The 20,392-nt window shown below is 41.1% G+C and overlaps 2 protein-coding genes across 11 annotated transcripts; one reads left to right on the top strand and one right to left on the bottom strand.

Moving 5' to 3' along the window:
- Positions 1-1,487: 1,487 nt before the first annotated feature.
- On the bottom strand, positions 1,488-20,390 carry LOC108290639 (putative uncharacterized protein ZNRD1-AS1). Of its 9 annotated transcripts, XR_001819640.2 has the most exons (5): positions 20,184-20,390; positions 19,531-19,585; positions 14,870-14,992; positions 9,858-9,933; positions 1,488-3,001 (listed from the first exon to the last, which is right to left on the bottom strand). XR_001819640.2 is itself a non-coding variant. In XM_017510537.2 (4 exons), exons 2-4 carry the CDS (start codon positions 19,542-19,544, stop codon positions 8,695-8,697), a joined length of 846 nt encoding a protein of 281 aa, XP_017366026.1. In that variant the 5' UTR covers positions 19,545-19,585; positions 20,184-20,390; the 3' UTR covers positions 8,369-8,694. The 9 variants fall into 9 exon arrangements, 5 of the variants coding, with proteins under 5 accessions (XP_017366026.1, XP_037587985.1, XP_017366028.1 ...); XR_005197164.1 differs by having other exon boundaries at positions 13,966-14,992; positions 19,531-20,390; XR_001819639.2 differs by having other exon boundaries at positions 19,531-20,390.
- POLR1H (RNA polymerase I subunit H) lies at positions 14,480-18,226 on the top strand. 2 transcript variants are annotated; one of them, XM_017510548.2, is made up of 5 exons: positions 14,480-14,581; positions 14,750-14,904; positions 15,152-15,252; positions 15,459-15,568; positions 17,992-18,226. In XM_017510548.2, exons 2-5 carry the CDS (start codon positions 14,769-14,771, stop codon positions 18,014-18,016), a joined length of 372 nt encoding a protein of 123 aa, XP_017366037.1. In that variant the 5' UTR covers positions 14,480-14,581; positions 14,750-14,768; the 3' UTR covers positions 18,017-18,226. The 2 variants fall into 2 exon arrangements, with proteins under 2 accessions (XP_017366037.1, XP_037587990.1); XM_037732062.1 differs by having other exon boundaries at positions 14,538-14,665.
- Positions 20,391-20,392: the final 2 nt, after the last annotated feature.

Below are 20,392 nucleotides of genomic sequence, written 5' to 3'. Positions count from 1 at the left end.
TTGGCTCACCTACCCCCCTCCCTGCCTTTAGCTGTAAGAATCCTAGTGCTGGCTCAAATCCAAACTCATAGTTTCTAGACCCTAATTTAACTCACAGTTAGTTGGAAAATAGGGTCCATAAGCCTAGGATCATTTTTTTCTGAAAAGGTAACTATAATTGTGTGCTGTGGTATGTAAGAGGGTTTGTGTGGGAGGGAGGCGAGAACAGCATTTCTGTTCTCTGTGAGGAAAACACATTCAGCATGGATGTCAACCTGAGCAGTTGTTTCACTGTAACTGACACAAAACAGGATGTGGTCTGCAGCTACATTAATACAGATACTGTTTCTAGAATAGGGAGGTGCCGTACAGTGATCACTCACGTAGCCAATGTTTGTTGAGTGCTGGCTGTATGAAATGCTAGTTTTACATCTGGAAACTAAAAACATGCAAAAATTGCTGGCCTTGAGGGGCATATGTTTTAGTGGGAAAAGGATCACCCTGGCTGCTCTGCTGGGAACAGAGTGGACAGATGAGGGGTGAGTGAGAAAGTGAGAAACTGTAGGACACCAGTGCAGTACTCCAGACTGGAGACGTTGGTTGCTTTGCCTGTGGTGTGAGCAGAGAAAAGAGTGGGAAGTGATTAGATTTCGGACATATTCTCAATATGGACTTCACAGCACTTCCTAACAGATTAAGTCTAGGGTATGAAATGATGTCAAAGAGGAACCCCAAAATTTCAGACTGTGCAAGTAGAAAATGAAGTTGTTGTCAGCAGAGATGGGGAAAATTCTGAAAGGAGCATATTTAAGGAGGGGGCACCATACCCATTCAATTTAGGAAATGTTGAATCTCAGATGTCAGACATTGAAGTGAGGTTGTTGTGTTGGCAGCTGGATATGCAAGGAATTTAGGAGAAATGTCTGAGCTGGGAAAATAGATTTGGTAGTTAATGCCATATTAATGACATTTAAAGCATAGAGCATGCATGAGTCACCAAGGAAGTGATGGCTATAGAAGAGAAAAAGGACAAGGACTGAACCCTGGACCTTCAGTGCTAAGGGATTTCATCAGAACACACTCCACAGCAGACTGCACAGTTCTAACACCACATCTAGATGGTGTATAAATCTGAGAATCTCAGATTTTAGTGTGCATAGGAATCACCTGGACAACTTTCTAAGATTCAGGTGGTCTGGAGTTGAGAATGAGATTTTGTGTTTATAAAAATTTGAGGCAGACACTGATGGTCTTCAAACCACACTTTTAGTAGCCAAGAACGTAGACCAGGATTCCCACCTGGCTTTGCATCAGCCTCACCTGCATCTTGTTATTCCTGGGATTCATGGTCTACTTCTGAGACGGTGGGTATGGGGAAAAGCCTGAGTATTCTGTAACAATCCTACAAGGAATCCTGGTGATCAGCCAAATTGGGAACCACTTTGGGAAGCAATCAACAGGGCCTAGGGTGAGATGGGTTCTTATGTTCACATGTAAATGCTATTTTCTCTAATTTAAACATAAAGGAATTTATCTATCTATCTATCTATATTAATTAGATTGGTGTTTATCTTATTTTGGGAAGGCCTGTGAGAATACGTTTAAGGCTACATAGCCAGGAGCAGAATCTATAATTACACCCTAGGTGGAGTCTCACATAGGAATTACTGCCCCTGATGCCAGGCACAGATGTCACTGTTCATACCAATGAGACTCTAAAGCTGGACAATGGACCCTGCAGACAGAACTGCTGTCACTACTGCTGCTGGTAATTGGACATCACTGCTGCCACTCACACCACACTTAGTAAAATGTGTGCACAGTACCAGCTTGTGTCACCAGGCCAAGTCAGAATCCAGCAAGTGGTTATCTGCCTGGTGAAACCTAAGCCTCATACCACATCCAGCTGCCAGATGTTTGGAAAGTGAATTCATCTCTTTTGTGAAAGGAGTTGGTGTCTGCCTCCTATCATGACTCTGTAAGTATGAAACTCTCCTAACATATAAAGTGGGTTCAGGTGCTGGGACACAGGAAGATAGGGTGGAAAAAGAATGAAAAAAAGTCTATTCCTAGAGCAGTAATCTGAGACTAGAACCTTATCTGGTACATCATAGACACTTGGGTTCGGTTCATGAATGAGTGACTAATGAATTACATCTTTCAACTTATTCCCTTGATAGTCTGTTATGAGGTACAACCTTTTTCTGATCAAGTTTATATTCAGATAAGTAGAGTGGCATTGTGGGATGGTGAAATGATTGCTCAAAACTTATCTCTTGTTAGGGTTTTTTAAAATCTAGATTTCTAAGACTTCAGAGGACCTGTGTGTACACTAAGATTTTATACTAATATTTATATGTCTTTGCATATGCACATATTTTCTGGAAAGAGTATCTGTGACATTTATGTTTTCGTTACGCTATATTAGGGAACCCTCTTTCAAACCACGTTTTTCCTCTGCTCTCACACCACCACAACAATCATCAACACAGAAGACTTCTGTGACCAAAGGTGTCGGGCTTTTTCCCCACACACCAAGCAGTGGACAGCTGGGTGTCTTCCGGTTCAATTTCATCACTATCTACCTGGAGATAGCATCATATCCCACAGACTGGAGGCTTAATCCCCAAGACTACTCCATATCAGATACCAATTGCAGGTCCCAGCCTCTAGAACTTCTGATCAACTGGCTTTGAGTTGGAGTTCCGACCACCCCCTGTTTGGGCTTCACTAATTTGCTGGAGTGGCTCAAGGAATTCAGGGAAATATTTATGTTTACCAGTTTATTATAAAGGATATTACAAAGGATACAGATGAAAATACATGTAGAGTGAGGTATCGGATAGAGCATGGAGCTTCCATGTCCTTCCTGCACACACCTCTCTCCAAAAACCTCCACGTGTTCAGCTATCTGGAAGCTCCCTGAACCTAATTCTCCTGGGTTTTTATGGAAGCTTCATGATGCCAGCATTCCTTCTCCTAAGGTACAGGGTGGGACCCTCTCTGGAGAGGGTCTTAAGACCTATAATTCGAAGGACAGAAGATTAGAGCCCTGCCTCGGGGCAGGTGAAATGAGGGCAGAAAAGAGATTCTGATTCCTGAGGCCGGCCAAGGCCTAATACACCCAGCATTATAACAAAAGACTGTAAGAGGGGAATATAGGAGCTAGGAGCCAGGAACTGTGGCCAAAAACCAATATATAACACCACATGCCCCCACTGTCCTAGTCCACCCAGGCTGCTATAACAGAATACCTTAGACTGGTTGGCTTATAAACAACATAAATGTATTTCTCACAGTTCTAGAGGCTGGAAAGGCCAAGAGCAAAGGTGTTGGTTAATTTCATGTCTGATGATGGACTCTTTCCTGTTTCATAAACAGGTGTCTTCTCCAAGTGGCCTCACCTAGCAGAAAGGTCAAGAGTGTTGAGATTTGGGCAGGTACACAAATCCAACCCATATCAATATTTAATGGTGAAAGAATGGTTGCTTTCCTTCTAAGATCAATAATTAAACAAGAATATCCTGTCCACTATGTCTATTCAATACAGCTAACATAATTAAAGCAATAAAGTATATTCAGATTGGACAGAAAGAAGTAAAGCTATATTCACAGAAGACATGATCTTTTATAAAAAAAAAAAAAAAATTCTAAAGAATCCACTAAAGAGTTATTAGAACTAGTAAGTTCAGCAAGGATAAAGGATCTAACACCAGTATACAAGTCAATTATATTTCTAAACCCTTGCAATAACAAATCCAGAAATGAAATTAAGGAAACAATTCCATTTGTAACAGCTTTAAAGGAACAAAATAGCAAATTTAACAAAAGAAGTGCAAATCAAACATTGATGAAAGAAATTAAAAATCTAAATAAATGTGGTAAAGTTCATGGATTAGAGATTTAATATAACTCAATGATTATATTTCCAAACTGATTTTTAGATTCAGCACAATCTCTAAATGACTTCTTTGTAGAGATTTGCAAACTGATTGTAAATTTATAAGGAAACTGAAGGGACACAGACTATGCAAACAATAGTAGCCTACCATAGTAACCTATCCCCAAATATTTCAAACAAGCTCATACAGTAGACAAGTTCTTGGCAAAACTGGAGCACTTTATTATCAGCCTACATTTTCCAGTTTGCTATTTTTCCTTGTCTCCTAACTGCTGTCTTTTCATTCATATTTTTCTTTGGCATTCTGAACTTGAACTATGAGATTTCCATGCCTCTATTTAGCAGGAGCTTATAGTACAGTATGAAAGTAGGGGGAGAAATCCAATAGAAGGACAATAACAATAGATAACATTATGTGGCGTCTTACGGCTATAAAGCACTTAATGGCCAGGCGAAGTGCCTCATGCCTATAATCCCAGCACTTTGGGAGGCTGAGGTGAGTGGATCACCTGAGGTCAGGAGTTTGAGACTAGGCTGGCCAACATGGTGAAACCCCGTCTTTACTAAAAATACAAAAATTAGCCTGGCATGGTGGCAGGTGCCTGTAATCCCAGCTACTCAGGAGGCTGAGGCAGAATCGCTTGAACCCGGGAGGCAGAGGTTGCAGTGAGCTGAGCACCCTACTGCACTCCAGCCTGGGCAACAAGAGCAAAACTTGGTCTCAAATAAATAAATAAAGCACTTTAACATTTTAAAATCTCATTTGAAAAACTGGATAAAACTGAATTTGGAATTGGGAGATTTGTTTTGGGTCCCCACTCTGCCATTTCCAAACTCAGTACTCTATCAGAACTAAGTCCCAGAGTGCTTGAGGGCTAAGAAACTTTCATCCTGCAGACAAGAAGGAACTGTTATACACAGCCTTTGACCCTCTAGGGACTCCAGCAACCCAGTACTAAAACCTGGTACTAAAAGGAGACTCCTCCAGGTGCAGTGGCTCACACCTGTAATCCCAGCACTTTGGGAGGCTGAAGTGGACGGATGACCTGAGGTCGGGAGTTCGAGACCAGCCTGACCAACGTGGAGAAACCCCATCTCTACTAAAAATACAAAAAAATTAGCTGGACATGGTGGCATATGCCTGTAATCCCTGCTACTCGAGGGGCTGAGGCAGGAGAATCGCTTGAACCCGGGAGGCAGAGGTTGTGGTGGGCCAAGATCATGCCATTGTTCTCCAGCCTGGGCAACAAGAGCAAAACTCCATCTCAAAAAAAAAAAAGAAAGAAAGAAAGAAAGAAAACATAAAAGGAGACTCCTTGTCTCCTTCTCTGGGGACCCTTTTGTTTAGAAATAAAACTTTATCATCATGCTGCAGGTGCCTTGGAGAGAGGACATGCGGGTGACCTTTTCTAGAAAGCAGTGGAGTGAAAGTTTTGGGAAAGTGACAGAAAGAGAAACAAATCCTGAATTTACTGGAAGCTCATTAAAAATCAACTAAGTAAACAAAGATTTTAGTACCTCAACTGAAATATAAGCATAAACAAAGGTTGACTATTACTGTACCTGGACAGGATGAGTAAGAAGGTAAAGTGGTCTGTAAACAGCTATTTCTGCATTTTGGTCCTGGCTCTGCCTGACACAGTTGTGTCTCCAGCAATTAACAAATGTCCCACTTTCTTTCAGCAAGTATCTATTAAGTGGCTAACATGTGCCAGACTCTACAGAACAGGCTTACAGGCATAATACCACAATGAAATAGAAATCTAACAGGCTCCAAGATCAGGCTTTTCAAACAAACGTACCGTAACTTATATATCACATATACATCTGGCACACAGGCACCAGAACATGAGATTAAACATGTTAAAGGACTGTTTATCTAAATATTTTTAAAAGAAAAATAAAACAAAAACTGGAAACCAAATGACACCAACAGAATATATAATTTAGTTGTGACATATTCATGTCATGGAAATGAACTACAGTGTCACACATCAACATGGATGAATCCAAAAATAATGAGCAAAAGTAGTCATATACAGTATAATTCTATTTGTATAAAGGCTATAAATAAGCAACTATTGGGGATACATAGTAAAAATCTATAAAAGCTAGGTGACAATTATACAAAACTCAGGATGGTGGTTGCCTCTAGGGGTGGGAGATGGAGATATGAATGGGGAGAGCATAGGAGGCTCCTGGGATGTAGTAATATTCCATTTCTCAGTCTGAGCAATGGGCACCTGGACATTTATTATTGTTCTTCTAAATAAACATTTTCATTTGTATATCCTATTTCACAATAAAAAGAAAAAAGACCCCAAAAAAAGCATTAAGTGTGACTAAAGATTTAAGCAATAGTGCTTGGGAATATTATCGTATCATGCAGACACAGTGCAAGGAAATGAAAAGGTGGATATAATTTGTGAGGTAGAGATGATGGGTTCAGGTTTGCACAAACTGAGCTCCTGAAACACAGACTTTTATTCTTAGTCATATTAGGTATGAAATTGCCCTCAGGTCACCAGTTGCTTTTATGCTAGATTTGGAGGGGAAGAAGGGGAGTTGTGCAATTTATGTGTCCAGCTCTGAAAATCTTCATTGTAAACAATTACTAATAGGTCATATGTTAGGTTACTTTTCAGCCCCAGTCAGTTCAAAGGATTTGTCATTACCCTACTGATTTGTACTTCTAAGTCTTCTGCCTGTTGCATTCTGGTGATCCATTTCTAAGCAAGATATAGAATCTAAAGCTAAGACATAGTGATAGAAGGCCAGAGAACAGACACAGCAACAAAGTTTGCATGATGCAAATCAGGAGGGTAGGAATGAGATTTTGATAGGCATCCTGGCCAAATTCCAGAACTAGCAAAGAGAAGGCCAGTTCCTAATTCCAATCAAAGCAATTCAGCCCTCATATTTTCACACAGAAGTGGTCTACCTTGATTTTTAAATCTCTTGAAGGGATTAGGGAGCCTCTGAAATATAAAGAAAACTAAACTGATAGTAATGTAAAATGAATAGTGACCTATCATACCAGCAAACACTGTCAAAAACAGAAAGATACTGGTGGGACCGGCCAGAGTCTAGAACACAGGAGTTATGTTTATCCAGTGCCATACTGTACAACAGAGCAGTCACTTGCCACATGTGGCAACTTAAATTTAAATGAAATTCAATTAAGCATTCCATTCCACAGCTGCACTAGCCACATTTTAAATGCCTCAATACCCACATGTAGCGAGGACTACTGTACTGAAGAGCAGAGACATAGAACATTTCTGTCATAACTGAAAGTTCTATTGAACAGTGGCTGACCTCACGATATCCAGGGTAAAAGGTGTTCTGCTAGTAAAGCAAGATGGACATCAGAATTATCACAACTTAAGCATAATGTTCCTGATGACATCCATTTCCATTTATTTGCATCTCTGCTCACCAACTCCGGATTCCTGCTTTTCCAACTTTCTGGTATGTTGGAAGAGAATAACTGATTAGAAAACATAAATTTCATTCATTTTACAAGTGTAATTCTCACTTAAATTTATAAATTTCCTTTCTGATTTATCAATGAGTGCTGAAGGCCCGAGTCTGAGAAAGGCTAAGTTTGATTACCCCTGAGTGGATCCAAACATTAGGAAGGTCTTGCTTAAGTGGGTGATAGAAAGTAACAAAAAGAGCTGGAAGGAAGGTGAGAGACTGTTACACTCCCTTCTCTAACCTTTCTCCTTTTCACCCTGCTCACCTGAGCCAGGTTAGAATCCGTCCTTTGTACAGCACCCTGTACCTTTCTATTGCAACCTTTACTACATTATGTTTGTAGAGTGATCTATGCCATTAGTTGAAAACTAGTCAAGAGCAGAGACTTCTCTCTTTATTCACCTTCAGTAACTAATACAACACCTACGAGGAAGCATGTAGGAGGCTCTCTAAGTTTCTCATACAAATAAATTGTACGGGGCAAGTTACATTTTTAGGGCCTGGCCAGTAGTTCTCTGATGAAGGTATGATATTAAAGACAATATAGTAAACGATAGCAAACTCATCAAAATAACCCTTGGAGGGCTGGGGAGCAGGGAGAATAAAAGAAGCAGTTTAGAACAGCTCTTTATTCACCGTCATCGCCCAACCCCAGTCTTCCCAACTGGGGATACTAACAGTTATGAAACAACTAATATATACCTACACTTCACAAAAACAATAGTCCTTCCAAAATGCTAGCAAATATTACTATTGCCACTTTAAAGATGAGGACACTGAGGCTGGGTACTGTGGCTCATGCCTGTAATCCCAGCACTTTGGGAGGCCAATGTGGGTGGATCACCTGAGGTCAAGAGTTTGAGACCAGCTTGGCCAACATGGTGAAACCCCATCTTTACTAAAAATACAAAAATTAGCCTGGCGTGGTGGCATATGCCTGTAATCCCAGCTACTCGGGAACCTGAGGCAGGAGAATCCATTGAATCTGGGAGGTAGAGGTTGCAGTGAGCTGAGATCACACCACTGCACTCTAGCCTGGGTGACACAGTGAGACTCCATCTCGAAAATAAATAAATAAATAAATAAATAAAAGGGGGGGGTGCTGAACATTAGAAAGGATATGCAACTTGAACAAATGCAAATCAACTAAAAATAGTTAAGCTAATTTGCAAGTCCAGAACTATCTTATATATCTGATACAAACGGGAATATCCACTGAACCCCAGGGAGAAATAAGAATGAGCATTAAAAAAAAAAAAAAAAAAAAAAAAAAAAAAAAAAAAAAAAAAAGGTTCACATAAGAGAGATAATTTTATCATAACAGCATTGAAACTTTAATCTCTTATTTTTCCCATTTGACTTCTTAAAAAGGGTGGCATGGTCAAGAATTCTCTTTGATATGGTTTCAAAATTGTATTCACTTTCTCTCCATCCTGAGACTTTTCCATAAGAATATTCACCTTAATCCGACTTCTACTGCATGGCTGAAAAAGAGGATACGCAATAACTCTTTCCAACTCCTTTACCTCTTTCTTTACTCTCTCATGCTTCTCATATGTAGGTAGTTGGCTCTGGCTTCTTCTCAAGATTCTTTCCTTGAGTCTTTGCTCTGTAAGTGCTCTCCCTCGAATCATACGTTCCTGGTGATCCTTAATTTGCATCTGTTCCCTCTCATTTACCTGCTTTCTTCTCTGTGCATTCTGGATGCCATGCCCTTCTGGCATAATTTTTGGTAATTTTGTTTCACTGGGGAGTTGTAGTACTTGTCTAAATGATTTGTTCTTAGATTTTCTAGCCTGTCCTGTACAATGTATGTGCCTTTCTATGTGTTTCATCTCTCTCTCAGGTACCAAACAGTACTGTTTTAGTCCTTCTGTGCTTTGGGTTGTTTTCCCCTTCATTTTTTTCTTGATTTCATTGCCGGTCTCTTCTTTCATCATTTCCAGTATTCTTTTATGATAAAAAGACTCTGCTTTGGCAAGCCAGTAGTCAAGAGAAAGAGCTTGCTCCCTACAGAGTATTTCATACTCATCTTGATATTTCTGAGTTATCAACCGTCTTGCTGCTGTTGTATGCACACCACCCAGATTCTGTCAAAGTGAAGTCAGGAATTTATAAAGTGATCATCTTTTTCCTTTGAGAACACATTTAAACAAGATCCGAGCCCACCCTCCCTACGGACACCAGGAAAAGCTAGATGCTTTTTTATTTACTTTAGCTTAATAATTATTATTTTTATTCCCATCACTCCCAGGTGAGCCTGTGAGCTCTGAAAGTATGAAGTATTCACTACCACAAATCAATAACTAGTTTTAAAAATGCATGGTGTTGGAAGTTTTCAAAATGATTCTTTATTTCACAGCTATGGTTATAGCTGGGAAACATTTGCCAGTGTAGACATACTACCGGAATGTGTCACTTGGGCAGAAGGATTTTAAACCTAAGATTCCTCCTCTGTGTAGTTCTAAACTGTATGATATGAAGATAGTTTACTTACCAAGATCATTTTCTCCAGTGGAGACTGCTGACCTGCAGCAATCCTAGGATCTTTAGATGAAGTAGCCCAGGCCAATCTGGAAGATAAAAAAAACAAAGGTAAATTAAAATGTAGGAGGTATCAGAACAAAGCTACTAATAGGCAGGACTAGAGCATTTCCCATTTCCCCCATGGGAAACCAGTGCATTCCTGTGGTGGAAAATAATGAATGCTCTTCTAATAAGAGGATCTTTCCTTTCATATGAACAAGGATACTTTTCCTGTGGACTCAGCGTGAACCACTGTGAATCTTGTATTAGGGATTGTGAATGAGAAGAGACACGCTCCTTGGTGAGGTGTTGTCCAAGTACATCTGTGTCAGACTGCTCAGTCCTCAAGCCTCCTCTGTGTTCTGAGATGATTCTAGGTCCTAGTTTTCTAGAGGATTCTAGGTTTCTAGTTTTCTCTTTCTGTAGTTTCTTGATCTGAGCCCTCTCTGCCTATATCAGCACATGCAGCATTTCTGCCCTCTAATCTTTTGTTCTGAAATTGTGCTTTTTTTTTTTTGAGACAGTCTCGCTCTATTGCCCAGGCTGGAGTGTAGTGGCGCCATCTTGGCTCAGGGCAACCTCCACCTCCCGGGTTCAAGAAATTCTCCTGCCTCAACCTCCCAAGTAACTGGGATTACAGGTGCACACCACCACACCCAGCTAATTTTTTTTGTATTTTAGTAGAGATGGGGTTTCCCCATGTTGCCCAAGCTGGTCTCTAACTCCTGGGCTCAGGCAATTCCACCTGCCTCAGCCTCCCAAAGTGCTAGGATTACAGGCGTGAGCCACTGTCCCCAGACTGAAATTCTGTTGTTATTTAATTGCCCGGCCCTCTGCTTGCCTGCCTTCCAATGCCAATCATCCTTTACCCTAAATCCATCATAAAACTGTTCCCTGTTGGACTCCTCAGGATGGGAATTTGTGGTTACTCTGGGTTTATTTGTAGAGGAGGCTGATAGCAACACAAATGAAAACTATCAACTTTTATGTGTCATCCCTGGTCTAACCTGAGCGTACTGTGAGGTCATATTTAAGTCACTAAGGATGTCTGGCATTTCCTCTCTGTGCCTTTTATACCATTTACAGTTCAAAGGATGGGCTTTAGAGTCTGACAGGGCTAGATCTGAATCCTAATTCCACCACTTCCTAGGTGTGGGACTCAGGGCAAGTAAATTCTGTCAGCTTTCTCATCTATAAAATGGATATGTAAGACAAAAATCTGCCTCTCAGGGTTATAAAGAACAAATATGAATTCAATGTAAAGAGCTTGGTAAGTTCTCAATTAATTCTGTCTATCTGTCCTTCACAGGTCAAGCTCCTGACTATAGTCTTTCTGGTCTACTCCGTCACTGTGATTTTCCCTTCCTCTAAACACTTGATATATTTTATTTCTACAACTCATTTGAAAATTTACCATGACTTACACTGTGATATCTGTATTCATATATCACTTTTAACATTTTGATGCTGAAATTTAGGCTCATAAGGAGTGAAAACTGTAATCTGTATCTACAATTATGATGCTTCTATATTATTGGAAAGGACCTGATATCAAATATTTGGTCTCACTGACCTCTTAGGAACATTCTTATTTGCCTATGTAAGCTTATTTTGGGATTTAAAAAGTGTGATCTTCTTACTTTTACTTCTCTGTACACGGCTTCTAGCACAGTACTTAACATTAGAGTCTGTGATCCCAAGTTCTCAAAATTAATGATTTGTTGATTTCTGATGATCCCTGACACATAATATCTGAACATCTTTTTAAATATTTGCCATAACATTGTATCTATCTTTTTATTAAATCATTTCCCAGTCCTCCTTGAAGTTTACAGACATGTTTTCTTTATATGCATGTTCTGGGCTCTCACATTTTGTACCTACTAGCACACGTTTATTGTATTCTAATTACTCATTTCATGTTCATTGATGTCAGAGAACACAGATTTCAGCTTTGCAGCCTCAGCTCAAAACCTGGAATAGTTGCTCAATAAACACTTTATTGAATAGATTGTGAGCTTTTGTTGGAAAAAGGATATGCCTTTTAATGCTGTGTTCCTTTACTGAAATTCACAGGGGATGTTGGCTGTTTTTCAAATTAAAAATAGAAAACTGAGAAGGGTGGAAGGCTAATTTCAAGTTCCATTGTCAAAGGAGGCAGACACACAAATAAGTGAGAATAAAAACTGCCTATGACAATCAGCTCAACAGCACATCTCCCTTTGTAAGACGGACAAAATAACAAGCAATTTCACAGTTAAGTGATAGGCCTTGTCACTCTTCAGCAGTTGGTTGAGTTTTAACCCTTTCACTATGGTGTTCTTTCCGTTATTACAGAGAAAGGCAGATGGGGGCCTCTTCCAATGAAAGACTACAGCTTCTGTCCTTCACAGGAGAAAATAGTGATGGCTCCAGAACTTTTAAATGAAAGTCCTTAGTACAGCTATCAGAGTGGGTGATGATGGGAGGCCTAGAAGGAAACCAGGAAACAACTACAAGCTGCCCCTTCAGGGAAAGTTTCTACTTAGAATATAAGTTAAAGATTAATGAAAATAGCAAGATTTTCCAAAGACACATTCTCATGTTTTATAAAAGATCAGGGAAATGTCAACTGTCCACTTAACGGATGACAATAATGATTTAAGAGTTCGATAGCTGGCAGGCACAACTAAAAGCCAAACGCGACCTAAGTCTTATGAAATCCTATTTAATGAGCTCCCTGGACTACTGCCAGCCTCATTTATCCAGCAGGAGTCCAAGGAGGGGAAGTCCCAAGCTTTTCTGCTCCACCACCCCCAAAGTCCTGAGCCCCTTCTCAAGTGTCCCACTTCATCCCTGCTTCCTTTCATCCACTGGGACTAGACCCCACAGGGGCCAAGGCAGGAGTCAGAAGCCTCAGCCTATTTCCATATAAATAATAAAGAAGAAAATAACTAGAGATATAACCACAGTAATTATTTAGTATTTATTATTTAGTAATTATTTAGTAATTATTAGTTATTCCTAGGTAATCTTAATTATTCACAGGTGATCTTATTCATAGGTGATCTTAATTCTTTTACTAATGCCTCTCAGGTCTCAGGTCCGGAAGTGAGAACCTGGGGTGACATTGTGAGGGAAATGACCCTAAGGCAAGATGTTCTACAGCCCCGCTACGCCCACATGAGGGCTACTAGGGCCGCCTCGGCTGTGCTACAGCGTTGGTACTGAGAAAATGCCCGCTGTTTAGCCAGCTAGGGAAGGTGGCATCCAAAGATGGCTGAGACGTCTCATTCCCCGGAGGAGTTAAGAGAAAACTCCGCTCCTCCAAGCTCTTGCGGTAGGCCTGACAGCTGTCAGGTAGACCCACAGACATCCGGGGGCTTATTTGTCTCTATGTGATGCTGTGCTTCAGTGGTCACATTCCATGTCCACTTTCATGTTCTACTTCTGGACCAGGTTCCTATTTTCTTAGAAGAGATAATCAGTAAGAGTAACACAAATCTTGGCCGGGCGTGGTGGCTCACGCCTGTAATCCAAGCACTTTGGAGGCCAAGGTGGGCGGATCACCTGAGGTCGGGAGTTCAAGACCAGCCTGACCACATGGTGAAACACCGTCTTAAAAAAAAAAAAAAGGAATATAAATCTTAATGTCTGTTCTTTCTTAACAAGTATGGAAAAGTGTTGACGCATTAGGCTCCTTGCCTCATCCCGGCTCCTAGAAATTTGTGGGTCCCTACCTGTATGATATGTGATGTACTTCACCCTATCACTGCTATGCCCCATCTACACTTCCCCCGGTCGCTGACCACCAACCACCAATACCACACCTACTTACCCTGCCCCCAGCTTTGTACACAACAAAAGTCAGAATGTGCAGATACGGACGGGGCCACTGCCCGACTCTGCGATCTGGATGGCAGTGAACGCCCCACCCCCCACCCCGCCATCCCGCCCAAACTTTCTGTGTCTTGTGTCTTTTATTTCTGGTTTCTTGTCTCCACACCAACAGAGAGGGGCTCACAGAGCCCTGTAGGGCTGGACCCGATACTTCCTGACTCCACCCTCACCACTTGCTGTCCCTCAAGAATCCGACTTACCCCTTATAAGCGGCGAACGGTTCCCAAAGCACACGAGGCTGGTTGCGCTCTGCAGAAAGCCCACGCTCGCCGGCGGGACCCAAGGAACGCTAAAACTTTACGTCCCAGAACACTTAGCTTTCTTTTTAACTACTCTGCAGCCGCAAAAGGGAAATACCGGCTCAGGATCAGGGTAGTTGTAGTTCTCTAATCCAAAGAAATCAGTATTTTTAAATATGATTTACGGCAAAATACGGTTTTCAGGGGGATATCCCCCGGGACTCGGTTCCTGTAGGATGTGAGACAAAGAATAAATATCCCCAGGATTGGGTGCTGATGGGAAAATCGGCTGGAAGCGCATCATTGGCTACCAGTTTTGTGCTCAACGTCTCAGCACTAGGGTGAAACTCGTACCGCAAACACCCTTCGGAGAGGTTGGGCTCCATCTCTAAGGCTCCCGAGACACGGTTCGCAATTAATTATGACGTCACAACCAATCGTCAGCCCGAATGCGTGACACTCTAGCTCGCTGCTCAGCCGCGGGCGCAGAGCTGCCGCTCTAGCCCACAGAGTTGGCTGGCTCCTCTCGCCGGCCCCAGGAAAGGGTTCCAAGTCCTTTAGTACCCGACGCTAGCTGGTAAGCCATTCCGGGCGTTTCAGCTGCCTGGTCGCAGAGGCAGGAGGCGTGCATGGGAGGAGAGCTCGGGTAATATACTCCCAGGTACTGGGACAGAATAGTTCTGACCTCTGTGTTGGGGGGATTCCTCTCTCTTTTTGTTAATATAACTTCTAACTCCCTCCTCAGACCTGACCGCACGTGCGTCATGGACCTCGCCAGCACTTGCTCCAGCTTTCAGTCGGACTTGGATTTCTGTTCGGAGTGCGGCTCGGTCCTGCCTCTGCCGGGGGCTCAGGATACGGTTACCTGTACGCGCTGTGGCTTCAACATCAACGTTCGGGGTGAGAGGCTTGTACGCAGTGGTCCTGGCGGAGGGCCCAGGGTCGGAAACTTGGGGACCTCAAGATCGGTTGGGTTCGGGAGGGGACCCTAGAGCAGGAGATCAGGCAATTGTACGTTTGGTCTAGAGATGAAAAATGAAGGAAAGGATATAGGGCTTCCTGGCCTAACCAGCCAGGGGAGAGGGGAGGTTTCCGGTGTCAAATCCCTCTGGTTGTCTCCGTAACCAGCTCTTACTTGCCTGTGCAGACTTTGAGGGGAAGGTTGTGAAGACTTCAGTTGTGTTCCACCAGCTGGGGACAGCCATGCCTATGTCGGTGGAGGAAGGGCCTGAGTTCCAGGGACCTGTGGTAAGTTAATGAGCTCAAGGACTGGCTCCATAAGGTGGGTAGGAAAGAAACGGGGGAGTGATTGCAGAGATCTGGAGAGTTGTGTGCCCAATTCCAAGAGGGAAAAGAGATGTAAAGCATCGATGTTTGAGAGGAGTGATCGCCTGATTCCTGTGGGAAGTAAGGGGATATGACCAGGCCTCCGTAACCCACCAGTTTCTTCCCAGGTTGACAGGCGCTGCTCTCGATGTGGTCATGAAGGAATGGCATACCACACCAGACAGATGCGTTCAGCAGATGAGGGGCAAACTGTCTTCTACACCTGTACCAACTGCAAGTGGGCATCCCTTCCTCTCCCTCTGCTCAGTCTGTTTGCTAACTAAACAAATCCAGTGATTCTGTTGTTGTTGTTCTAAACCGCTGTTTCCTTTTGTCCCATTTCTGTGCAATTCTGGTAACAGGGAGATTTGTGGGGGTTTTTTATTTTTTAAATTACACTTTTTTAACTTTTTTTTTTTTTTTTTTTTGGAGAGATGGGGTTTCTCTATGTTTCCCAGGCTGGTCTTGAACTCCTGAGCTCAAGCGATCCACCCACCTCAGCCTCCCAAAGGGCTGGGATTACAGGCATGAGCTACCTTGCCTGACCTACTTTTAGGATATATAAAAGGAAATCAAAAAACAAACAAACAAAAAACATAAGAAGCAGGTATTGTTTAGTGGTCAGCATCTTATACTGCAGTCTTCAACTGTAGTCAAGAAAGCTTTACATTGGAGACAATTAGTCACGCATGATTTAGGGAACATGGGCTTTCTGAATTCTTTTAAGACGTCATCTTTGGTGTCCTTCAGTCACTATAGTATATCAAAATGTGATTTTTTTTATTATTATTATTCTGTTTGGGATTTGTTGCACTTTCTGAAACTGAGAGTGAATTTTTTTTTTTCATCAGCCTTGGAAAATTGTCATCATCTCATTTAATATTGCCTTTTCCCCATGTTCTCAGTCCTCACATTCTGGACCTCTAATTAGTTACTAGAAGAGAGGTGTCTCTTTTGTCCTCCATTTCTCTCACCCTCTTTTCATATTTTCAATTGCTTTTCTTTTTATGCCACCTTCTGGGTAATTTCTTCAGGTCCCTCTCCCATGTCACTAACTGTCTTCAGTTTATTTCAAATATCATTTTTTATTATTACTTTGAGTTCTGTTTAATTACTTTTCAAATCTCCTCAATTTTTAAATAATTCTCAGTTCCTTAATCATATTTTAAATTGTTCTTTTATTATTCTTTATATATTTAAAATATTAAATATGGTTATAATATTCTATGTCTCATAAAATCCATGGATTTTGTCTTCTGATGCTGCTGTCTTTTGTTTCTGCTCTCTCATGGTGCCTTTTTTCTCTGTTTTGTGATTTTGTCTATAAACTTGAGTTTTTTAGAACTTGAACTGTAGGAATTCTTTGAGACCTTGAGTGAGTGCTGTATTCTCAGCATTTGTATTTCTTTTCCTTGAAGCACTATCAAGCTGGAATTACTTTAAATAAATTCTTGGCTTCATGTTTTTTGGAGCAGACAGATAATATGAATATGAGCTGCAAATCCATGTAAGGGTCAGCTTATAGTTAGAAATTATCAGGGAGAGTTTTCTCTCCTTCTGCCTACTGAGACAAATTCCCCTTCTATAGAGTTGAATTTTTTTTCTTTTTTTGTTCACTTTTACAAAAAAGGGCAGCTCTTTGCAGTTCCTAAATTTATGCAGGGAATCTCCTGTCAGACCTTATACATTTTGTCCCTCATTTCCTATGCTTTCAGTGACTATCATAACAGTATCAAGGGCACCATAGTGTCACGTTTCATTGGGACTTCAGTTTTCACTGTCTGGATTTCTGGTTTTGCATAACTTTTACCAGTGTGAATTTTACTTTCTCACCATCTCATCAATGGATTAAAAATATTCATAGTCAGATATATCTTTTAAGAGTATTTTTTCCGGCTGGGCACGGTGGCTCACGCCTATAATCCCAGCACTTTGGGAGGCCGAGGCGGGTGGATCACAAGGTCAAGAGATGGAGACCATCCTGGTCAACAAGGTGAAACCCCATCTCTACTAAAAATACAAAAATTAGCTGGGCATGGTGGCGCGCACCTGTAGTCCCAGCTACTCAGGAGGCTGAGGCAGGAGAATTGCTTGAACCCAGGAGGCAGGGGTTGCGGTGAGCTGAGATCGCACCATTGCATTCCAGCCTGGGTAACAAAAGCGAAACTCTGTCTCAAAAAAAAAAAAAAAAAAAAAGGTTTTTTTACAAATCACAGTTTGTTTTTTTTCAAAAAAAAAAAAAAAAAAAAAAAAAAAAAAAAAAAAAAAATTTTACCAAAAAAAAAAAAAAAAAAAAAAAAAAAAAAATTTTTTTCCCCCCAGACAGTGGTTTCCCTATTTATTTTCTTAACCATATCTTTATATGAGCAGAAGTTTTAAGTTTTTATGAGGTCCAGCTTATCCCTTTTTATTTTCTTTTACAGCTAGTGCTTTTTGTGTCCTAAGAAACCTTTGCTTTGAGGTTATAATTCAATGGATATATTTTTAATCCCAGCATTTTTAGTTGTCTTGGAATTGGAATTGGAGAATTATTTAAGGGAGCTAGTCCTCAATGATGTCGTAAATAAAAGTCCTTCCTTGATTATTTAATTGCATATCTTATCTTATACTACTAGAAACTCTTCTTTGGGTGAATATAACAAGTCCTTTCTTTCCTCATAGGTTCCAGGAGAAGGAAGACTCTTGACCTTTTTTGTGGGCAACTCAACAGTCCCTCCCTCCTTTTGGAAAGTGAAGGATTCTGGGTTCTTCAATGCCTTGTCCATCCCGTCTGGTTGCAATGTTTTGCTCCCAGAAGAGAATCAGATCATCATGTGGGGATTATCATTGTTCCCAGAGTACTCTTGCCTTTAGTTGAATTTCCTTATTAAAGTTATATTTTTCCATAAGACCCTGACATATGTATGTTACTTATAATCTACCTTATTTCAAAAGGAATTTAAATGAGTTTACAGAGATACATGAAAGTGAAAAGGGGGAAAAATAAGGACAAAAAAGTAGAGTCAGAAATGAGGCTAATGTAAACAAAAAGCAATTATAAGTATTGCCACTCTACTTAAATCTATTTGGTTCCTGAATTTAGGGTAAGAAAAACTAGGAATTTGGGTAGTGAGACATTTCACAGAAATTTTAACCAGATCTCTTCAGCATATAAATTTGGACAACAAAAAATCTGATACCAGTAATATCACTAAGTGATCACTATAGGTAGATATTTTGTTACTATTGAGATAAATACAATATACAGTTGACTCTTGAACAACACGGGTTTGAACTACTTGAGTCTACTTATGTGGATTTTCTTCCACCTCTGATACCCATAAGATAGCAGCACATTTAAGCCCTCCTTTTCCTCCTCCTCAGCCTACTCAACATGAAAATGTGATCCACTTCTACTTAGTGAATAGTAAATATATTTTCTTTTCCTTATGATTTTCTTAATAATGTTTTCTCTAGCTTACTTGGCTGTAAGATTGCAGTATATAATGCTATACAAAACATGTTAATCAACTGTTTATGTTATTGGTAAGGCATCCAGTCAACAGTAGTTAAGTTTTGGGGGAGTCAAAGTTATATACGGATTTTCAGCTGTTCAAACGGTGAGCACCCCTTATCCCCACGTTGTTCAAGGATCAACTGTATAATAGATTCTTATATAGTAAGATAGAAAAAAGTAAAGTCACAAGCAATCCTACTCCACAGAGATAACCAAATTATACAGTGTATCTGTGCTTATACATATATATGTGGCTCTATATATGTGTGGTGCTATATATGTGTTTGGTTTTTCTTAATGGACTATACTAGATATGCTAAACTGTCTTGCTGTTTTCTGTTTGGACCAAAAACTTTCAAGGGGAACAAATACATACTCAGGTTCTGCATTCTTGGGCTTAAATGGCGACCAAGGGGTTACAGTAATAATTACCACATAATTGTGTGGCCCTTTATATATATTCAGAGCTCTCAAACATAGTTATCTTGTTTGACAGCAACGTGGAGAATGGGCAGGGCAGTCTTTCCCACTGTACATTTGAACTGTTGCAGCAGTTGACTTTCCTGACCCACTCCTGAAATCTGAAACAAACCTATTCACGTTTCTACCCTACTTTAAGCCTTTCTCTGGCCCATAACACTGACTTGATTAAGCCCAAGTTTCTTAGCAAAGTATTCAGGTCCTTGCATACAACCACTGCCTACCTGTCAAGCCTCATCTGGCAGTCCCTCAGATCCAAGCAGTACAAAACTCCATTTCCTGTAGTGCGCACATCTACAACTTTGTAAGCTGCTCTCTAAAACCTACTTGTCTGCCTTCCTGGTCCTTGTTTTACCACTTTCTTTTGCCCTCTTAAGAAATGTGCATATATCTTTATAAAATGGTCTATACTGTAATTTATGACCATTTCTCTACTTCATCCTACTCATCACCCCAGAGAGAATGAGCATGTTGGCAGTAACTAAATTCAGATTTACAGATCAGACTTGGCATTTGTTAATGCCCCAATACTTCATATTTTTGTCAGTTTTCAGCTTGCCTATCTTTCCTACTAGACTGGGAGCTCAAAGTCAGGGTCTGAGCGTCTTACGCGCCTGCATCTTCAAGGCGTAGCACAGTGACTGGAAAAAAAAAAAAAAAAAAAAAAACACATTGAACGTGCACTAAACTGCCCTGCTCAAACACCTACAGGCACAGGGCGAGGGCTAGGACCCACATCGCTTGAGTCTTAAGTGTGTTTCCAACTGCTCCCAAGTTCCCTTTTCATTAGAGAAACCCAGACGAAACAACAAGGAAAGAGAAATAGGCCACGATAGGGTCTATATTGCTCCTCAAGTTTCCTCGCCCGTCCACTCACCCAGACAGGATAAATGGACTGCGGCAGGACTCAGCTTGGTGCACACACCCCGCCCTCGCCACACCCACTATGCAGCTTCTGGCCCGGCTGTACCCATCTGAGCGCCTCTCCTGCTTCCTCTAGGCTGTGCGAGCGCCAGCCGCCCTTGACTCTCGCTCCGCCCTCCACACCCGCAGTGATACCCCTTCCGCCAAATTTGTTTCTCTTTT

This window comes from Cebus imitator, unplaced genomic scaffold, assembly GCF_001604975.1.
Source record: "Cebus imitator isolate Cc_AM_T3 unplaced genomic scaffold, Cebus_imitator-1.0 Scaffold440, whole genome shotgun sequence".
Taxonomy (NCBI): Eukaryota; Metazoa; Chordata; class Mammalia; order Primates; family Cebidae; genus Cebus; species Cebus imitator.
This window is presented reverse-complemented; position numbering and strand designations above follow the sequence as displayed.